The sequence below is a fragment of the Cynocephalus volans genome, chromosome 2 (genome assembly GCF_027409185.1).
Source record: "Cynocephalus volans isolate mCynVol1 chromosome 2, mCynVol1.pri, whole genome shotgun sequence".
In the NCBI taxonomy this organism is placed as follows: domain Eukaryota; kingdom Metazoa; phylum Chordata; class Mammalia; order Dermoptera; family Cynocephalidae; genus Cynocephalus; species Cynocephalus volans.
Genome location: NC_084461.1, coordinates 209,032,120 through 209,052,624, shown reverse-complemented (window position 1 = coordinate 209,052,624; position 20,505 = coordinate 209,032,120). Strand labels below are relative to the sequence as shown.

The window sequence follows — 20,505 nt, the reverse complement described above, 5'->3', positions numbered from 1 at the left end:
GATACAATAAAACAGCAAACGCCAAAAAGAAAAATGAGCAAAAGACTTGAGCGGACATTTCACAAGCAACATAAATGTGTCCAATAAACATATGCAAAAATATTTAACCTAATTAATAATCTTGGAAATGCCTGTCAAAACCACAATGTAATATAATTACACTCCTAGCAGATTACCAAAAAAAATTAAACAGTCTGTCAAGTGCTGACAAAGACATGGGACAACTGGAACCTTTCCACCATGCTAGAGGGAACGTAAATTGAAACAACCACTTTGGAAAACAATCCAGTACTATCGTGCCCACCCTGTGACTCAGCAGCCCTACTCTTAGATAAACACCCTAAAGAAATTCTCTCACATGTGCACAAAGAGACTTGTACGAGAATGTTCACAGCAGTATTATGAATAACAACAAAAACTAGAAACACTCCAAGTGGCTATCAACTGCAGAATGAAATAATTTTGGTATATTTATACAATAGAATACGCCACAGAACTGAAAATAAATCCATTCTTACATGGACGAAGCCCAAAATCATAATTCCCATCAAGAGACATTAAGAAAGTAAAAAATGAAGCTACAGACGGCGAAAAAATATTCATGACACATATTATCTGTAAAAGGACTCATTTACAATTTACTCATTGACTCAGAATACATGTCAGTAAGAAAAAAAAAATTGTAAAACAAAGTGATTCCAAAAAGCTAAAATTAGAGATGGCAAAGGTGTATGAGGCAAACCGAAACAATATGAAGGCAGGGATTGAAATATTAATATCAGACAAAGCTGAGTTCCAGCCAAAAAGCATTAGATTTGACAAAGATATTTTTTAACACTTCATTGCAATATACAACGAAGATATAACAGTTTTGAATATCTATGCCCTAAATAACAGAGATACGACCTTTATAAAAGCAGAAACTACAGAAGATGCAAGGAGTCACAGAAAGAAACCTGCTAATGATCAGAGGATGTGACACACTACTTTTGGTACAAGTCAGATTAGTGGACAGTAGTAAGGAGACAGAAGACCCAAACGACACGACCAACAGGGTAGATATTGTGATCTATACAGAAGTTTACGCTCTGATAACTGAGACCACACCTTCTTCTCAAGGGCACATGGAACATGTGCAAAAATTGATCATATATTGAGTCACAAAGAAATATCAGTAAGTTTCATAAAAAATTTATAAATAAGATTCTATGACTATAGTGCAATAAAACTAGAAATTAACACAATAAAAAACAAAAAGCCCCTCCCAAGTAGAAGTTAAAAACCATTCATTAAATAAGTCTTAGGTGAAAGGGATATTACTGAAACTACAAATTTTTAAAAACGGCAATGAAAAACACTACATACCAGAATTTATGAGATATATTTAAAGCTTTGATCAGAAGAAAAAATACAGATCAATATCAGTTAAGAACATCATACAAAAATAGTAAAGTAAAATATTAGCAAACAGAACCAATATCACATTAAGAAAATAATACACAATGACCAAATGGAATTTATCCTAGAAACGCAAGGTTGGTTCAATTAGGAAATCTGTTAATATAGTATTTCATATGAATAGATCTAATGAGAAAAAGCATATGATTATCTCCATAGATGCTGAAAAAGCCTTTGACAACATTCAATACTCATTTTTTTATTAAAACACTTTAGCAAACAGAAACTGATGACTGGGACTGATGTGTTTCTTAAAAATGATTAAAAAGTATACACGCACATCCCCCTTGGTCCTAAAACCAACACATTACTTCATGAAGAAACATTGGTGGCATTCCCACTAAGATCAGAATGCCCAATATCTCCAGTACCATTCAAAATTTTACTGGAGGTTTAAGTCAAAGTAATTAGACAGAAAAAATCTAGTAGAGGCATATGATTGGAAAAGAAGATGTTAAACTATCTTCTGGATGATATGATGGTATAAATGGAAAGCCCTAGACAATCAATGATAAAACAGATTCAAACAATAAACAAACAAACAAACAAACAAACAAAAAACCTTCAATATGGTAACAGGATATAAAACTAACATAGAGAATTCAATAGTCTCCATACACAAAACAATAACCAGTTAGAGAAAATTCCATTTATGATAAAGAAGATAAAATACTTAAGAATAACCTTAACAACAAAATGCAAAACCTACATGAAGAAAATTTTAAAATATTCCTGAAAGATACAAAAATAGACGTGAAAAAAAGGAAAAGAGATCCTTTGTTCCTGGTTAAGTCAGTTCACCATCAACATAAAGATGTCTCTTTTCCCCAAGTTAATTTATAAATTTAACACAATAGAAACATTAACGAGCTTCTTTATGTAGTTAGACAAGTTGACACCAACATTGACACAGTTAAACAAAAATGCAGAATACCCAGAAAAACACAGGTGAAAGAGCTACAAAGGGGCTAGCCCTATCAGATACCGAAATGTTCTGGAGTCTTTAAGATTAAAAGTGTGGCGCTCCCATATGGACAAGCAGATCAGTGAAATGGAAAGCCCAGCAGTAAACCTAAGTATGTGCAGAAGTTTAATATATTAAAGAAATGGTATTTCACATCACGGGGGCCAAAATGGGCTTTTTAACTAATGGTGCTGGGCCAAATGGTTAGCCGTTTGGAAAAATGATAAAATCAGATCCATATCTTACAGTGAAAGCTTATATCTTACATGAGAATAAACTCCAGGTAGATCTGGGATCCATACGCAAAAAATAAACCATTCAAGTACTGGAAGAAAACGTGGGAAAATTACTTTGTAACTTACTTGTAGAACAGGTTTGCTATGACTCAAAATTTAGATGCAATAAAAGAAAAATTGATAATTCTAACTACATAAATATACAAAAAATTCTAAACTTTTGCATTTCAAAAGAAATAAAAATACCCTTATAATACATATACATAAACCTTTCAAAACTAAGGAAAAAAAGACGAAAGACCCAATAGAAAAATGGACAATCGATATGAATAGACAATTCACAGAAGCTATGAAAATGGCCCTTAAACATATGACAAGATGCTCAACCTCAGCCTCACTCATGAGAAGTTTCCGGTTCTGGCAGAATGCAGTAAGCACTACAGATTTTCTCTTAGGCTGATTGCAATAAAAAACTCAGGACAAAATACAAGAAATGACTACCTGAAAACCAAAAAGTGAGGAAGAACAGCAGCCAGATTTTGGAGGCAAGCAAAAACGTGGGGAAGTGACCTACCCAGGGATGAGTTTCCTGGGTTTTTTGTGTGTCTTGGGGCAGTGCCTTGAGGGTGTGCCCTGGTTGCAGAGCTGCAGGGCAGCGGTGGCTATAACTAGAAATAAAAAGTCCAAATATCTGGATAGAGGTATGGAGAAAAAAGCCCGCTCTGGTCCAAAGACTGTGAGGGAAATCCTGACAGCTGACTGTTTTCTCTCTCACAGTCCTTCCCCAAGGATGGTCCTAGACACAGAGCTGTGTGGGACAGGTGGCTCTTAGAGAACCCGGTCTTTCTGACCAGAGGAACAAAGGAAACAAGACTCTGCAAGATAGAGAGGGTGTGTGTGTGGAAGGGGGTGCTGAAGAGAGGGAGAGCTAAAGAAAAAGGTCCCGATTCTGTGAATGAACACACAAAGGCCCAAGTTCACCCCTGAGCTGCATATGCATGGAACAGACTCAAGGCAGCACCATCTTTAAGAACTGAACTGAATTTAAACCACCCCTCAAGTCGCAGACTGAGCCCTGAGTGGCTCATACCTATGTGGGACAGAACCAAAGCAGCAGGTCAGGCTCTGAAAATGGAAATGAGATTAAAATCATAACCCAGAGAGGGCAAGACAGAACACGTGATACAAATCTAACAGGTTGACTGCCTGCTAACACAAAACAGCATCCTACAGAGGACCCCCCATACAAGCAACCAGGAAAATGAGACCAATTCTCCAGGGAAAAGATAACTTACAGATGCCAACCTTGAGCTGATTCAGATGTTGGAAACATTGGATAAAGATTAGAAAGCAGCTTTTATGATTATGCTCCATGAGGCAAAGGTAAATATACTTGAAATAAATGGAAGAAAAGAAGTTGTCAGCAGAGAAAAAGAAATTATTTTTTAATGGAAATTTCAGAACTGAATATTAATAAAATATCTAAAACAAAAAAATTCAATAATGGAATGGGATATGACAGTACACATGAAAATTGGTCAACAGAATCAATATAAGATCAGAAAGAAAAAAGATTGAAATAAATGACTAGAGAATCAGGGACTTGTGAAATAATAGTAAAAAGTCTAACATTCAGGTCAGGGGAGTCCAACAGGTAAAAGAAAGAAAAAAAATCAAAGCAGAAAAACTGGGTAAATAATGCCTGAAACTTCACAATGTTAGGAAAAGACAAAAATGTATACACTCAAGAACTCAGTGAACCATAAATAGGATAAACCATATTCAAACACATCATAATTAAACTGCTGAAAAATAGCAACAAAGAAAAAAATCTTGGGAGTAATGACATTATCATATGGAAATACTAATTTGAATGAGTGTGGATTTCTCATCAAAAACCATGAAAGCCAGAAGACAGTGGAACATCTTCATTAAAATACTGAGAGAAAAGAACTCTATATTCAGCAAATTATCTTCTGGGAAATGAAGGCAAAACAAAGATATTTTCAGACGAGGGAAAACTAAGAGAATTTCTTGCCAACAGACATGCACTAAAAGAAATGCTAAAGGAAGTTACTCAGGCTCAAAAGAAATGATACCAGAAAGAAATGTGGAGCTTCAAGAAGGTAGAGGAAGAGAAATGGTAAATATCTGGGTAAATATTAAAGACAATTTTCACCTTTTAACTGAAAATGTATGAGGTTTTCAATATGACAGCTATAACATAAAGGTGGGAGGATAAGGGGTCTGATATAGTTATATGACTTCTTATATTTTACTTGAAATGAAAAAACATTAAGAAGACTGTGGAGGATTAAGAATGTACACTGTAATCCCTAGAGCAACCATTAAAAACATAATTCAAAGAGACGTAGCCAAAAAGCCAATCAAAGAAATTAGGACAGAATATTTGAAAATATCCAAATAATTTAAAAGAAGGCAGGAAAGGGGAGGCAAAAGAACAAAAAAGGAGAGAGGAAAGAGAAAACAATAAAATGGTACATCTAAATAGAACAATATTAATGATTACAATAAATGTAAATGCTCTCAACATGTTCAATAAATGACCCAATTATAAGCTACGAAAAAAACCCAACTGTAAGCTACCTAGAAGAAACCCACTTTAAATATAAAAACAAAGATAGATAAAAAGCAAAAAGATGGAAAAGATATACTATACAAATAATAAAATAAGTTGGAGTGAATATAATAATATCAGACAAAGTACACTACAGAACAAGGAATATTATCAGGGACAAGAAGGAGACATAATGATAAAAGGACAACATAAAAGTTGTAAATATGTATTTACCTAACAATAGATCTTCAAAATGTATAAAGGAAAAACTGATGAAAGTGAAAGTAGAAATAGACAAATGTATACTTCTACTTGGAAACTTAAACTCCTACTTAGCAACTGATTGAACAAGTGGCCAGAAAGTCATACAGAACACCTTAGTAATACTACCTACCTACTTGACCTAGTTGACATTTATAGAATGCTATACCCAACAGAAAACACACACTCTTCTCAAATGTACGTGGAACATTCATCCAGATAGACCACATCCTGGGTCATAAAACAAATCTTTAAAAAGGTAAGGGAATCAAAAGCATACAAAACATATACTATGACCTTACTGAATTCAACTGGGAACCAACAACGAAAGATAACTGGAAAATCTCCAAATATTTGGAAATTAAACAACATTCTTTTAAACAATCAATGGGTCAAGAAGGAAGTCTCAAGGGAAATTAGAAAATGTTCCGAACTGAATCAAAATGAAAACGCAACATATTAAAACTTGTAGGATGGGTGTTTCCAATAGAGCTTAAAACTAAAAAAAAAAAAAAAAAAAACAACTTGTAGGATGCAGCTAAAGCAGTGTTTAGAGGTAAATTTGTAGCATTAAATGTTTACATTAGAAAAGAAGAAAGGTCTCCAAATCAATGACCTGGCTTCTACCTTAAGAAACTAGAAAAAGAGTAGCAAAATAAGCCCAAAGCAAGCAGAAGGAAGGAAATAATAAGATTGGAGCAGAAATAGATGAAATAGAGAATAGTAAAACAATAGTCAACGAAACCAGAGGTTGATTCTTTAAAAAGTCTCAATCACTGAACAATGAATTCAGGAGCCACCTGCAAACACTGGATGTAGCTATTGACCCTGGTAGGGAAGAGGAGGGAAGATGCCTAGAAAAAATTGGCATCTGTTTACTAATTAAAACATTTTTTAAAATTTTGTTACCAAAATATCTTTTGAAATTAGATATTCAAATAATTTTAAATAAAATTGGTAAATCTCTAGCTGAACTGATGATATAAAGAGAAAAGAAACATATTATAACAATTCAAAAAGGGTTATCACTACAGACACCAAAACTATTGAAAGGATAATAAGAAAATACAATGAACTCAATGCACCCAAATTTGACTACTTAGCAGAAATGAAAATTGAAAACCACAGACTAGGTGGAGAAAAAGAGTACATAAATAGCCTTATATTGATTAAAGGAATTGTATTTTTATGATTTTTTTTCTTGGTGGCTGGCCAAGGAATTGCATTTTTAGTTTAAATCCTTGAAAAAGAAAAAAAAAAAACCTCCAACCCACATGACTTCACTGGCAAATTCTACCAAACACTGAAAGATGAAATAACACTAGTTCTATACAATTTCTTCCAGAAAAGAGAAAAATAGAATGCTCTCCAACTGATTTTATGAGGCTAGCACTATCTTACTACCAAAACTAGACAAAGGTATACGAGAAAAGAAAATCACAAACCAATATCCCTCATGAATACAGACATAAAAATCCTCAAAAAAATAATAGCAAATCAGATCCAGCAATATATAAAATGAATATACCATGACCAACAAGAGTTTATCTCAGGAATGCAAAGCTGATATAATATTAAAGAATCAATCAATATAAACCATCACACTAAAGAAAAACCACAGGATCATATCATTTGATACAGAAATAGCATTGACAAAATTCAACATCCATTCATGATTTTTAAAAAACTCTCAGTAAGCATAATCCATAAGAGAAAAAACTAGTAAAATCAATTTCAAGAAAATTAGAAACTTTTACTCTTTGAAAAATGCTATTAAGAAAACATAAAACAGTCCACAGATGGGGAGAAAATATTTGTAAATCATGTCTCTGGCAAAGAATTTTTATATCAAATATATAAAGAATTCTCAAAATTCAGTAAGAAAACAAACAAAAAATAAAACAGATTAAAAATGGGGAAAGATTTAAACAAACACTTCACCAAAAAAGACAAGCAAAAAGCAAATAAGGACGTGTAAACATACTCAGCATCTTCGGTCATTAGGGAAATGCAAATTAAAACCACAATAAAGTGCCACTACATGCTTATTAGAATGGCTAAAATGAAAAAAACTGACCATTCTAGTTGTTGGAAAGTATGTGAATGAACTGAAACTCTCATATGCTATTGATGGGGTTATAAAATGGTACTACCACTTTGGAACAAAGTTTGGCTGTTTCTTTAAAAACAGCCCCCAAAAGAATACAATCCAAATGTCCATCAACAGCTGAACAAACAGGGGTATATCCACACAATGGACTATATCCATCTTTGACAATAAAAAGGTAGAAAGTACTGACACATGCTTCAATGTGAATGAATCTCAAAATAATCATGTTGAGTGACAGAAGCCAGAAAAAGAGAATCAATATTGTGATTCTATTTATATAAAATTCTAGGGAATGCAAACTGACCTAGTGGGACAGAAAGCAGATTAACAGGGACCTGGGGAAGGGAAGTGCAGGGAAAGGGAGGAGAGAGGCACACACAGTGGCAGGAGGAAAGTTTAGGGACCACGGATATGTTCACTATCTTGAGTGTGGGGATGGTGTCACAGATGCTGAAACTTGTCAAACTGTCCACTTTAAACATGTGCAGTTTATCACACATCAACTACACCTCAAATACACTCAACAGCAACTAAACAATCCAATTTAAAATTCACAAAAGATTTAAGCAGACACTCCACCTAAGAAGATGAACATATGGCAAATAAGCACACAAAGTACTCAACATCATTAGCCATGAGGGAAACGCAAATTAAACCCATGATGAAATACTGCTACACACATATTAGAATGGCTAAAATTAAAAAGAAAAAAAAAATGACGAAAACAAGTGCTGGCAAGAATGTGGAGCAACCGGAACGCTCACGTGTTGTTAGTGAGAATGCAAAATGGCCCAAGCACTCTGGAAAACAGTTTGACAGTTTCTTATAAAATTAAATAGGCATGTATAATATTACCCAGCAATACCACTCCAAGATATTTATTCTAGAGAAATGAAAACTTACTTATGTGTGAACAAATATCCATACATGAATGTTTATAGCAGTTCTATTCACAATCGCCCCAAACCAAAAATAACCCAAATGACCACACATGGGTGAATGAAATACTACTGAGCAATAAAAAGGAACAAATTATTGCAATAAATGCAACAACATGGATGAATCTCCAGAGAATTATGTTGAGTAATAGGCTACATACTGTACAATTCTATTTGTATCGCATTCTGGAAAAGGGAAAAGTGTAGGCACAGAGGACAGGTCAGCAGATGCCAAGGGTCAGGGGGAAGGGGAGGGCCCGACTACCCAAAGGCAGCAAGGGGGAGGGTTTTAAGGGAATGAGCAGTTTTCCGTATCCTGATTGTCGTGGTGCTGGTGCAGACATGTGTTAAGACTCACTGTAAGTACGTATGATAATAAGAGTCCATACGAAAGTAAAGAAATGATTGAATAGATAGATAAATAAGGGAGAATAAACAAATCTCCCACGGAAAAGATTCCAGTTTATGTAGATACCCCACCCTTAAGGGGGGAGCATGTAATTTTCCACACTTTCAGTGTGGGCTACGCAGTGACTTCCTTTCTCAGAGTACAGTATGGAAAGGGAGAAAAGAGTAACTTGGCAGTGTAGACACCTGACAAACACTGCCTCGGCCAGGTGATCAAGGTCAACACCAACAGCGACAAGAAATGTCGACGGTTTGTACCACGGATGTGACATGGAAATATGAGAAAGGCACTTCAGCTCTGTGGTCTTCCTCCCCAAACCCATAACCCCAGTCTAATCATGAGAAAAACATCAGACAAATCCCAACTGAGGGACGTTCTACAAAATATCTGCCTGGTGCTCCTCCAAACTGCCCAGGTCATCAATAACAAGGAAAGTCTAAAAAACTGTCACAGCCAAGAGGAACCCAGGGAGTCATGAGACTAAATGCAATGTGGCATCCTGGATGGGATCCTGGGACAGAAAAAGGACATTAGGGAAAAACTCAGGAAACCTGAGTAAGTCTGGACTTTAGACAATAACAATGTATTATAACTGGTTCCTTAGTTGGGCCGGACATATGATGTTAACAAGGGAGAGGGCTCTGATGTTCTTCTGTGCACAAGTTCTGTGCACAGCTGCTGCTCTTGGCAATTTCCTGGGAGGCTATTTTTCAAATAAAATATATTGTATGATATTTTTGTGCTATTTTTTTTTATGCTACAGGTAATGGTATTTAATTTACTAATAATGTATTACTAAAACTCAGTTCCTGCTTAGAAGTTCCTGGCTTTAGAGCAGAGCCAATTTCTTTTGTTTTTGTCTTTTTTCCTTTTTTTCTAGAACCAATTTCTAATTCTACTCAAGGTGACTTTAAACAGATTTAATGCCCATTTTAAAGTTCTTCTCCTATTTAAAATAATTCACCTCTTATTTTTGCTCTAATATAGATTTAAATTCATCAACAGCGCCCCTAATAAAAGCTAATCATTACTTGGTTGAGCATGTTAGCTGATAGCTTTTATCATCATCGTCATCGTTACTTCCAGAAGGCACCTTCCTTCTACACAAGCAGAGCAGCCAGGGAACGTGAGAACGCTGATCTAACCAATACTGCTCTCCACCAGCTGACCCACTGAGTCTCTCTTCGAACTAGCACAGCCCTTCTACCAGGAAGACTCAGAATCGGTCAGTCTTCCAGGCAACAAGGCCCGGGTGGGCATGTGGGGGGCACGTGGGTGGGATGGGCTCCCTCCTGCCTCCTCGCACCAACCAGGCTACACCTGGAACTGGAAAGGTGCTCCCTGCTCAGGCCCGTCCCCAGCAGAGGCCTCATCCCTATCCCCTGCCATCCTGATGAGACCAGACAGCAGCAAGGCCCCTGTCTCAGCACAGGCCCCTGCACTGCAGCCTCAGCAGGCGGTCTTGCACTCCCAGCCAGCCCGACACACACCCCCTCGAAGCTGCATCCCAGGAGCACAGCCTGGGCCGTGCAGGCCAGGTCACTGGCACACTTCCCAGTGCTGGTGCCTCAAACCAGGAAGTGCAGGTCTGAGCACACCCCTCCCCATCTCTGAAATGCAGGGAGATCTGGGGGTGTCAGTGGGTGCACATACAGTCCACGGAAACCTGCCATCGACAGCCCTTTCTCAAAGTCATAGTTCTCGGTCACGATGCCATCTGCTCACTGAGGCCCCCAACAGTCAGTATCGCTTCCTGAGCCTTGGCTCTCAGCCCAAGACAGGGGTGGGAGCAGCATGGTCAGTGACGCAGAGGCCTCTGAGGGGTGTCCTGCCATAAATAATGCCAAGGAAACAGCCCCTCCCAGAGAGGCCAGACCTGCCCACAAGGGCTGCAGGAAAGTTCCAGATGAAAACAAGGGAAGGATCGAGCCTGCTGGGATAGAAGATCCTATCCCACGACCTGCTGCTCATGGCCACAAAGAACTGGACATACTCCTGGGCCAAGGAAAACATGTCGCACCTCCCTGCTCCAGCCCATGGGCTGCCAGAGCTGGCCGATAGGGGCACCCACACGTCTGCCAGCATCACCTGGTGCGGGCCCAGCCTGGGAAGGACCCGAGCGGGTTGGGCCCACCCCAGACCCAGCCACGGCCCCAGCCCTGCCTGCGCCCACCACAGGCCCAGCCACAGCCCCTCCCTGGCCCTGAGCGCGGGAAATAGCTCTGCCCACAGTAACTCAAACTTCACAAAGAAACCATTTCTGGAACGGGGCTCCGTTTGGCGATGCGGAGTCAAAGGCGCACTTCATAGCTTCTCTCCAAATCCCATGCATTGTCAGGGCCCTTTCCCCTTTGAAGCCTCGCTGAGTGATTGAAGCATCTACTTTCCGAGGGGCAGATAGCACCGGGCCGGTAATCTGACTCTAAGCCACGGGATAAAGGTAGTTTGTTTCCTCTCAGCCTGTCTGTCAACACCTCCTCAGTAATTAGCCCTAATTATTACAAAGGGCCAGCCTCCACATTCGGTTATTAAATCAGAAATAGTATCATGGCTGGGCATCTGTCAACGCCCCAACTGGCGACCTTCGATTCATTGAATCCTCTGTCAGTATCCGCCTTTAGAAGCACCGAGGCGGGCAGGGAGGCAGCGGCTTCAAAGATGCAGATCCTGGGGAGGAATTCCGGGGATGCAGGGAGGCAAGGAGGGCGGGGGCCATGGTAGCCCAATGACGAGGTGGGAGCTGGCATCCCCAACCCCAGGGCAGCGAGTGCACACCCCAATCACAGCCATTTCCCATCTCCCAGGGCTGATGATGTCAATCTAAGAGAGAGAGAAAGAGAGAAAGAGAAAGAGAAAGAGAGAGAGAGAGAGAAAGAGAAAGAGAGAGAGAGAGAGTGTGTGTGTGTGCGCGTGTGCGTGTGTGTGTGGTAGGGGGTGACAAGGCACGCCCCCAACAGCCCCTTCCCTGGGAGGACGCAGCACCCCCAGGCCTGCATCTGGCGTATCCGTCTCCAGGAGTGGCAGGCAGGCTGTGGCCTTGACTGACAGCTGGGCCTAAAGCTCAGCGAAGCCCTGCAACAGCTCAGTGACAAGATACAGGCAAAATGCCCCAGAGGGGGACACCAAGCCCCGGCTGCTGGGATCCCTACTCTCAGCCCATGCAGAGCCTGGGCACTCCTGTGAGAAGGCCATCTCCCCTGGGATTTCCGTGATGGAGCCAACAGCACTGCTGTCCTGAAGCCCCTGCAGGAAGGACAACCACCCACCTCTGTCCTGGGCCTGAGCATCTCCTTCCACCCAAGAGAAACTGGATGCCTGCTCCGCAACAGAGGCCTTCTGCTCCTGCAAAGCGACTGTCACTCCGGCTCCTCCCTCCCCAGGGAGAAGCTGCCCCTCCAAGACTCACAGCCTCAGGCCAGGAGCAGGCACTGACCTCACTTTCCTAGTGGCAGTATCCCAGGCCCCTTGGGAATGGCCGCCAGCACTTCTCCACAAACTGAGGCCAGAAGCGCCTGACCCCAGGCCCATAAGGGCTCCTGGCCTGCAGTGAGCCAGCACTGCCCAGCACAGTGCCTGGATGCTCACCCCACCAAGTCTGCAAGCACCCCTTCCAGACAGGCCCCACTGCGTTTGAAGGAAAGAGTGACAGAGACCAAGTTAAAAACCCATCTTCCTGACCAGTCTCCTCTGCAAAGAACACGGCCCACATGGTGAGGACAGTGTCCAAACAGAGGCGAGCATGGCCCTCCCTCCTGCCAGCCCACTGTGGCTTGTACTTCTCCCCAGTGGTGCCACCACCAAGTCCCTGCTGGGTGCTCTGCCAACGCATTAAGTCCTCACAGCCACCAACCATCACACTGGCAGGGGCAGGCCAAGCTGGGGCAGTGTGAGTATCTCCTGGAGACAGGGACACACAGGTTAGTTTTCTTCCTTGGTGATGTCTGGAAGCCTCGTGGCAAGTCAGCAAGGGCTTCCACGGGACCAGCAGGCAAGCTGCCTAGGCTGGGCCAAGAGGAAATGCCAGGGTGAGAGGCTGCTGGGCTGCAGGGGAGGCAGGATGGGCAGGCGGGGTCTCTCCATGAATGTCTGTCACCCCAGGAGTGGGTCCAAGGAGCCTGGCGTGATGGCAGGAAGGAAGCCCGGCTCGGGGGCGTTTTTAGGCAGACTGTTCCAGGCAGTTACTGGCAGGGGTGGGAACCTGGCCAGCAATGGGCCACCAGCCTTTCTGTCCTTGGTGAACGCAGTGAAACACTTGCTGCTTTTCAGGAACCGTGACCACTCTTGCACACCAGTGCTGGCCTCTGGGGCCCACTCTTACCAGGAGGCCTGGTCCACACATGCCAGGTTCCCACCCCACCAGGGAGAGAGACAATGCTCACATAGAGTGTGGGACAGGGCCTAATCCCCTTGGGCTGGTGCCCCTGGCCTAGGTGACAGGGACATGCCTGGCCAGCTCCTGGGAACCCAGTTCCACTTGGAGGAAAGGTCCTTAACCACGGTGGTGGTGACACTGACAGGGACTTGTGTCAAGTTCCTCCTGTGGCAGAGGCCACTTCAGATGGGGGAATTCCCCCCACACCCACAGGTGGCAGTGTGGCCAGGTGTGTGCCCTGACGACTCTTGACCATCCACACTTACATGCACTGTGTTGGTTGTGCATGTGCTTACACACGTGTGACAGCAATGGTCTATCACACCCACATCCAGAGACTTGCAAATGAAGGCAAAAGCCAGCTTCCTGATTGCTCCAGACCCATGGGTGGTGCGTGAGGACACTTTGCTGAGGAGCCCCCATGTGCACAGCCTGCGATAATGGGCCCCATCTCCATGGCAACACACACCCTCGGCCCTCAGGATGTGAGACGCCCAGGTCCCCACAATGCGGTGGGCTCCCAGGTGCGCACAGCCATGCTTCCACTGTCTGCCTGCAGCCAGGGACAGATGGGGGGAGGGGAGAAGTCAGACACCCCTCTCCACTGGTCTGGTAGCCCCAGCAATGAGACAGAAGAATCTGGCAAGTGCATGAGCGCCCACCACCCACAGTCCCCAATCCTGTGCTGTGGGGCCCCTGAGGCAGGTTGGGAAGGATCAGGCTGCTGAGGGCACCTGCAGGCCAGGCTCTTCCCCACTTGGCCTTGTCCCAACCCACAACACCCTGGTAACTAGGATCGTGTGGCCCATCTGCAGAGAATACTGTGGCCCGAAGAGAACCAAGGGAGCTCAGGGCTCCTGCTGTCCCAGAGAGCATGGCCGGCCGGGCTGTCCACCAAGGCTAGTGCTTCCCGCTAGTGGAGCTGGGTGAGGGGCCCACTGGGACCTGCTGTACCATCCCTTCCACTTTTGTGTTTGTGGTCAAATGCGTTTTAAAAATTAGCTAAGACAATTTGAAGAAGGAGGGGGGACATTCCTTTACCAGAAAATCAAGATTTTATTACAAATCTAGAATAACTAGAAGATAGATCAGACCAGAGTGCCAGGTGGGCACAATAGGGACAGCCCCATGGGTCACGGTGGCCAGGACAGCACCCAGGAGCCGATGCTGGGGCAGGGACGTGCCCTATGAAAAGAGGTGAAATGGGATCCCCTGCCAGTCAGGATGTAATAGGTTAAACTGTGGAAAACACAAGCCCCCAAGCTCTGTGGCTTCACACATTAAAAATGTATTTCTTGCTCATGTTACATGTCCATTGCAGTTGGCAGGGGGGCTCTACTCATCACGGGCTCTTGAAGTCCACAGCAGACCCCTCCCTCACACCATAAGGCTGCTCTTACAAGTAGACCCGAAGTCTAATGTACAAGGGAATACGAGATGTCTTATGTAAGAAACAAAAAAGAGCCGTGCATACAGAACTGGGCACTGCCTACTCAAGGGCAGGAGGCTTGGCAATCTGTCACCTCAGTACAAGCCCACAGAACCCAGGGCCTGGAGGGACTCTACACATGGCACTTGGTGACATGCAGAAGGTGGCTCACGACAGCAACGCCCAAAATTGCAAGAATAAAAAACAAAGAAACCCATCTTGGGCATTGTTATGGGTTGAACTGTATGGGGTGCCCGCCCCCCAAACTCTTATGTTTCCTAACACCCAACACCTCAGAACATGACTGTATTTGGAGATAGGGGTCTTTAAAGAAGTAATTAAGGTAAAATGAGGTCATTATGGTGGGCCCTGATCCAAAATGACTGGTGTTGTTATAAGAAGAGATTGGGACAGACACACAGACTGAGGGATGAACATGTAAGGACAAAGCAAGAAAGTGGCCATCTGTAAGCCAAAGAGAGAGGCCCTGCCCACACCTCGATCTTGGACTTCCAGTCTCCAGAACTGAGACAATACTTTCTATGTTTAAGAGCCCAGTCTGTGGTACTTTGTCATGGTAGCCCTGGAATGTTGCCACAGGTATCAATGCAGGTCCAGCCCTCCCTTCCTCAGTGGCAGCACTGTTCAATGTCGCCTCGAACAGCTGCCTACACATCTCAGTGCAGAGTGCCCCACCCCGTGGGAGGATGAAACGCTCTTGTCCTGTGGAACTCAGCTGTGGCTCTGTGGCTTCCTTTGGCCACAATAATGTAAGCAGAGTGGCACGTATCACTTGTGGCTCCCTGTGGTCTTGCCACTGCCTATGTGATTGTGGAGAGGTGTGTCCAGATGAAGTTCTTGTCCACAGGGGTCCCTGAGAGGCTGCAGTGGACACAGCGCCCCCCAGCCTATCCATGGGATGTACAGCGTGAGCAGGAAACAAGCGGTGACGACCCAGGTGGCTGAGACATTGGAGGTTTTTTTGCTGCAGTGCAATCTGGCTTATACTGTGACACTGCGGGGTAATGGCGAGGTCAGGTGACACCAAGGACCCTCAGCTTGTGCACGGAGGTGGTGAGGTATCATGGTGGCAAGCTCAAGAACATACTCTGAACCCCACACTGTGGCACTGTGCCACGACCATCCGTGGCATTAGCCTCTGCACGTGACAGGCGGGCAGTGTTGTGCCCAAAATTGTCATGTGATTAAACTGTAGTATTTTATACTCCACCAACAGCATGAGAAAGGCTACTTCTCCACACCTTCAACAACTCTGGGCATCTAAAACTTTTTAATTCCTGGAAACACAGCCCCCCTCCAAAAAAAGAATTCACCCATATTTCCCTGTAGTACTTATATGATTTTTTAATGTTGAAATCTTTAATCTATCTGGAATATACACTGGTATAGTGAGTTAGGTATCTGGTTTTACCATTTTCTAGATGCCCTACCAGTTGTCCCAACTGAATAATCTTTTTACCCCCATTAATTTTAAACAACACCCCTAGCATGTACTACGTTCCCATATGTATTTGGCTCTACTTCAAAGTTCTATTTTCTCCTCTGTTCATCTGTCCACGCCACTATCCAAGTACTTTAATTATCATAACTTTATAAAGTACTCCAGTATCTTAATGGACCACATCCTCAGTACTTCCTGTTTTAGAATTTTCCTTGGGGCCGAGCTCGTGGCGCACTCGCAAGAGTGCTGCACTGGGAGCGCGGCGACGCTCCCGCCACGGGTTCGGATCCTATATAGGAATGGCCGGTGCACTCACTGGCTGAGTGCCGGTCACGAAAAAGACCAAAAAAAAAGAATTTTCCTTGGATACAGTACTTTCCATCCCGTTGCACCCACCGTGCCCTATCTTTAGGAAATGAAATCACCAGGTATTTCCAAGGAAAGTGAGGGACAGACACGATGATCTGAAAGGCAGGTCCCAGCACCTCAGACAGTCCCTGAGCACTGGCAAACCCTGCCAGGCTCTGTGACTCCCGGAGCTCCCTTCTCCAGGCTGTCTGCCCAATTGCAGTTGCCAAGAGTGGAGACTGACCCAAGATCCCCTCACACAGCACAGAGCCTCCTCTCCCAGACCCAAGGTCCTCTTGCACAGCACAGAGCCTCCTCTCCCAAACCCATGGGCCCCTCACACAGCACAGAGCCCCCTCTCTGGGCCATTGGTGCACTTTCTTCCCCAAGGAGTAGAAAAGCAGCTCAGTCACTGCAGAGGTAGCCGCTGGTGACAAAGTCACTTTGTAATGCAGTGTGTGCCACCAGTTTGGAAGGCCAGGCCAGAGGCCTCTCTCCACTCCCCCAGGTCCTCTCCTCCATCCCACCTGCATAGCCACCCCAGAACCAGCAACCAGGCCATTGTCACTGTGCAGCCCTGCCTTCTTTCCCTTCCCAACCACAATAAATAAAACCCATTTTCCAAATGAAAAGAGTCACCTGGCCTCTCCCAAGTGCTCTCGAGCCTGCCCAGCCCTCACAGAGGTGTGGTGGACCATAAGGGACCAAGGGAGGAAAAGGCCAAAGCCCCCAAAACAGGGGTCAGCGGGAAAACTGCAATATCGAGCTAAAGGGACTCACTTAAGGCCCACTAAATGGAGGCAGGGAAGGCAGCCTTGCAGAGACCAGCAAGAGGGGACAGGAGAGTCTGCTGGGTGACCAGGCCATCCATTCCCTACAGCAGCTCCAGGTTCTACTGCCAGACCCACAGGCCACAAGAGGCTCAAACGGGCTGTGGGGGAGCAGTCTTTCCCTGCACGAAAAGTAGGGCCCGGACCTGAGCGACCACATGGAGCGGCAGCTGTGCAACCCAGCACAGAAGCATCCTGGCTGGGCCAGGATGTCCAGGGATTTCCCACATCTGACCAGAATCAAGACCCCATATCGGTTTCTTCTGTCAGCTTGCTTGTTTTGCTGTCAGGATTACATGGGTTTTCTAAAAATAGCTTCCCATCTATTTCCAAGATTTCCAGCTGTTGTATTTAAGAGGAATCCATGCCTTGATATAACTCACACATAAAACCATCTAAACCCAGAGCTTTTTTTAGTGATGGTGACCAAATAAAATCATCCCAACTTCTTTTTTTCTGAAAGTTTTACTAGCTTTTTGTTTATTACTGTTTTCCCTAAAATAACTGGCTGTTTTTCCAATTCACGTTTCTACTTTTTCCTCCTACTTTCCGGGAAGTTGTTCCTTTTTGTCATTTGTTTTCACAATTGTAAAACTCCAAGGGGCTTGGAATTCTTGTCTAAGCACCCCTCTGAAGAGCCCCACTCTACATGGGCAGCTGTACCCACACACCATGTGAACTTGGCTTGAGGGAGCTTCCTGGCTCAGCTTTCATTAGAAAACCCATTCTTGTGCAGAACAGGTCTTTCTTCATTCCAATCCTCTGGCTCTGGGGCCTCCAGCTCCGGTCTGTTTACCAACACCTCTGGGAAGTCAGTTCTCAAGGCTGTAGCCTCCCATTCCCATCTATTCAGCCCCAACTCCTCCCATCCTCAAATCCCCCACTGGAAACAGCCACACCTGCGACACTGACCTGCGGTGCTTGTGGCTGGGCGTCTGCTCCTGACAGCTCCCATCCACGAAATAAGGACTTTCCTTGTTGGCAGCCACCACACCAGGCACAGCCATTGATCCAACACACATTTAATGAACACCAATTGTGTACCAGGGACACAAAGCTCATTAAGATAGAGCCCCTGCCCCAGAGGCTCACAGTCTGCCCAGGAGATACAAGTCACTTACATCACTGGAGTTTTAAGTGCACACTCAGCAGTGTGCAAGAGGATACAGGGCAGGCAGGGACTGCTGAAAGCAGAAAGGAGGGCAGCATGGGAAAGGCACGGAGACTAAACACCGTGCCAGCTTCTGAAGAAAGCCAGGTGTAACTGGAATGTTAACAGATAGCAGGGGGAACGCCTGGAGTGGAGCCTGGCCAGGGGCTTGCATCCCACCTTCCTGCATCCAACCGCCAAGCGGGCTAAGGCTGCTGGTCAACCCACAGAGAAGCATCATTCTCAGCCACAACACCATCCCCTTCACTTGGAAGGATGACAGTGGCCGTTTCCTCCACGCAGCCTTCCTTACTTACATTCCAGCCAAGAAGACGGAGGTCACAGGGAGTAAAGACGTGGGGGTGGGGGGACAGAAACAGACCCCATACAGGGACCAGATCTAAACAGGACAGGCCTGGCAAACCCAGCCCAGTCCAAGCCAGTGTTGAAAACCAAGAGGGGTGACAAGGACGGTACAAATATCTAATGGGGGCTGACACACACAACTATCCACTAGTGGGAACAGGCCCAGGCGAGCTGGCACTCCCAGGTAAGGGGTGGGGATGCAGTTGAGAACCCACAGGAGCAGGAGGATAAAGGACAGGCAAACGACAATCTGGCTGAGGGTGGGGGGAGCTCTTTGTATCAGACAAGGTGAAGCCCAAAACAACAGTACCTCCTTGCCAGCTGTGGGGTCATCTGGAGTTACCGGGGATGCTCCTCTGTCCTGAATGTGGGCCTTGGGGCTCCCTAGCTACACAGACCACTTCATCATGAGGGGTGCAGCTGTACCTGCCTGGGCCGTGTTCAGAACCCAGGGATGCAGGGTGGGGAACAGGAGAAACCTGTTGGTCTCCTGGGGTCCCCAGGGTGTCCACTACCCTCTGTGGGGTAGCCAAGGACACCTCCTGGTCTTTCTCTGTCTCAGAAACCTCCTCCTCTGTTTTCTGGAATTCTGGACCCCCTGGCGAGCTGGTTCCAGTTTCTTGGAAGTCGAGTTAGCAGATTCTGAAAGTGCAGGCACAGGAGGTGGCTGGCCCCACTGGACCAGGATCAGAGGTACACGCAGAACTGGACAAGGCAGGGGCCCCCTCAGGTGTAGGGGCGCTCTCCTTGGCCAGCTGATGCTTGGGCAGAGCATTTCTGGATGTAGAGTTTGACCTAGAAACAGCGGGGGTGGCCAGAACAGCTGCAACAGGCCTGAGGCAGGGCCCATGTTGGGAGCCAGAGCCTCTGAGAACTGAGCTAAGCATTGCCTCACCACAGGTAGCTGTGGGGCCACTGGTGGCTGGCTGGAGGCTGGGGATAAGGCGTAAGGCACTGCAGCATGGTACTCAACAAAACTTTGGGTCTTGAGTAACTTCCTCAAGATCCTGGCAGAAGAGCTTGTAATCATCAGGCAGGGGCAGGTCCCTGTCGAGGTAGGGAGGTGCCCATGCCCAGGCTCGGCCCGTCAGGACCTCACAGACGTGGCTGAGGTTGTCCTGATAGTGCTCAAAGTAAAAGGACATGTAATTGCCCAGCTGGGCCAAAAAGTGATCCAACAGCCATGGGGAGCCATCAAAGGTGCCTGGATCTGAGCCTGGCACTCAGTGGAAGTCCACCCTGAGGGGCCGGGGGCCAGGCATGCACCCAGCCGGGGGACCCCTTTCTTTGGGCTTACCACCAGGAGTGCCACTAGCTGTGCTCTTCTGCTCCGTGGTCATGCGCACACACACAGGGTCCCCGCAGCAAGGCCGCTCAATCCAGGGATCCACAGGGGCGTGTACGCCAGCCCAGGAGAGGCTGGGTCCATCTGCTGCCGAGGGTGTGCATTGGCATAATTGGCTGCTGCCCAGATGGGATTACGAGGCCCCAGCCCATGGCGCCGGCCACAAGGCATGCTGGGAGTAGAGGGGGGAAGGGAAAAGAGCCGCCGCAAGAAGGAGGGTGGGGACAGAGGCTGCCCACAGGACACAGA

At 45.3% G+C, this 20,505-nt stretch overlaps 1 protein-coding gene across 6 annotated transcripts in view; it reads right to left on the bottom strand.

Moving 5' to 3' along the window:
- GNB1L (G protein subunit beta 1 like) overlaps positions 1-20,505 on the bottom strand; it is a 59,101-nt gene that overhangs the window by 35,503 nt on the left and 3,093 nt on the right. The window contains exon 3 of one of the 6 annotated variants that reach the window (XM_063086479.1): positions 20,209-20,343. The exons of 4 other annotated variants lie outside the window; for them this stretch is intronic. In XM_063086479.1, the coding sequence (XP_062942549.1) occupies positions 20,209-20,251 (43 nt within the window). In that variant the 5' untranslated portion in view covers positions 20,252-20,343. The remainder of the gene's footprint in view (positions 1-20,208; positions 20,344-20,505) is intronic. One more of the 6 variants, XM_063086480.1, reaches the window with a different exon arrangement.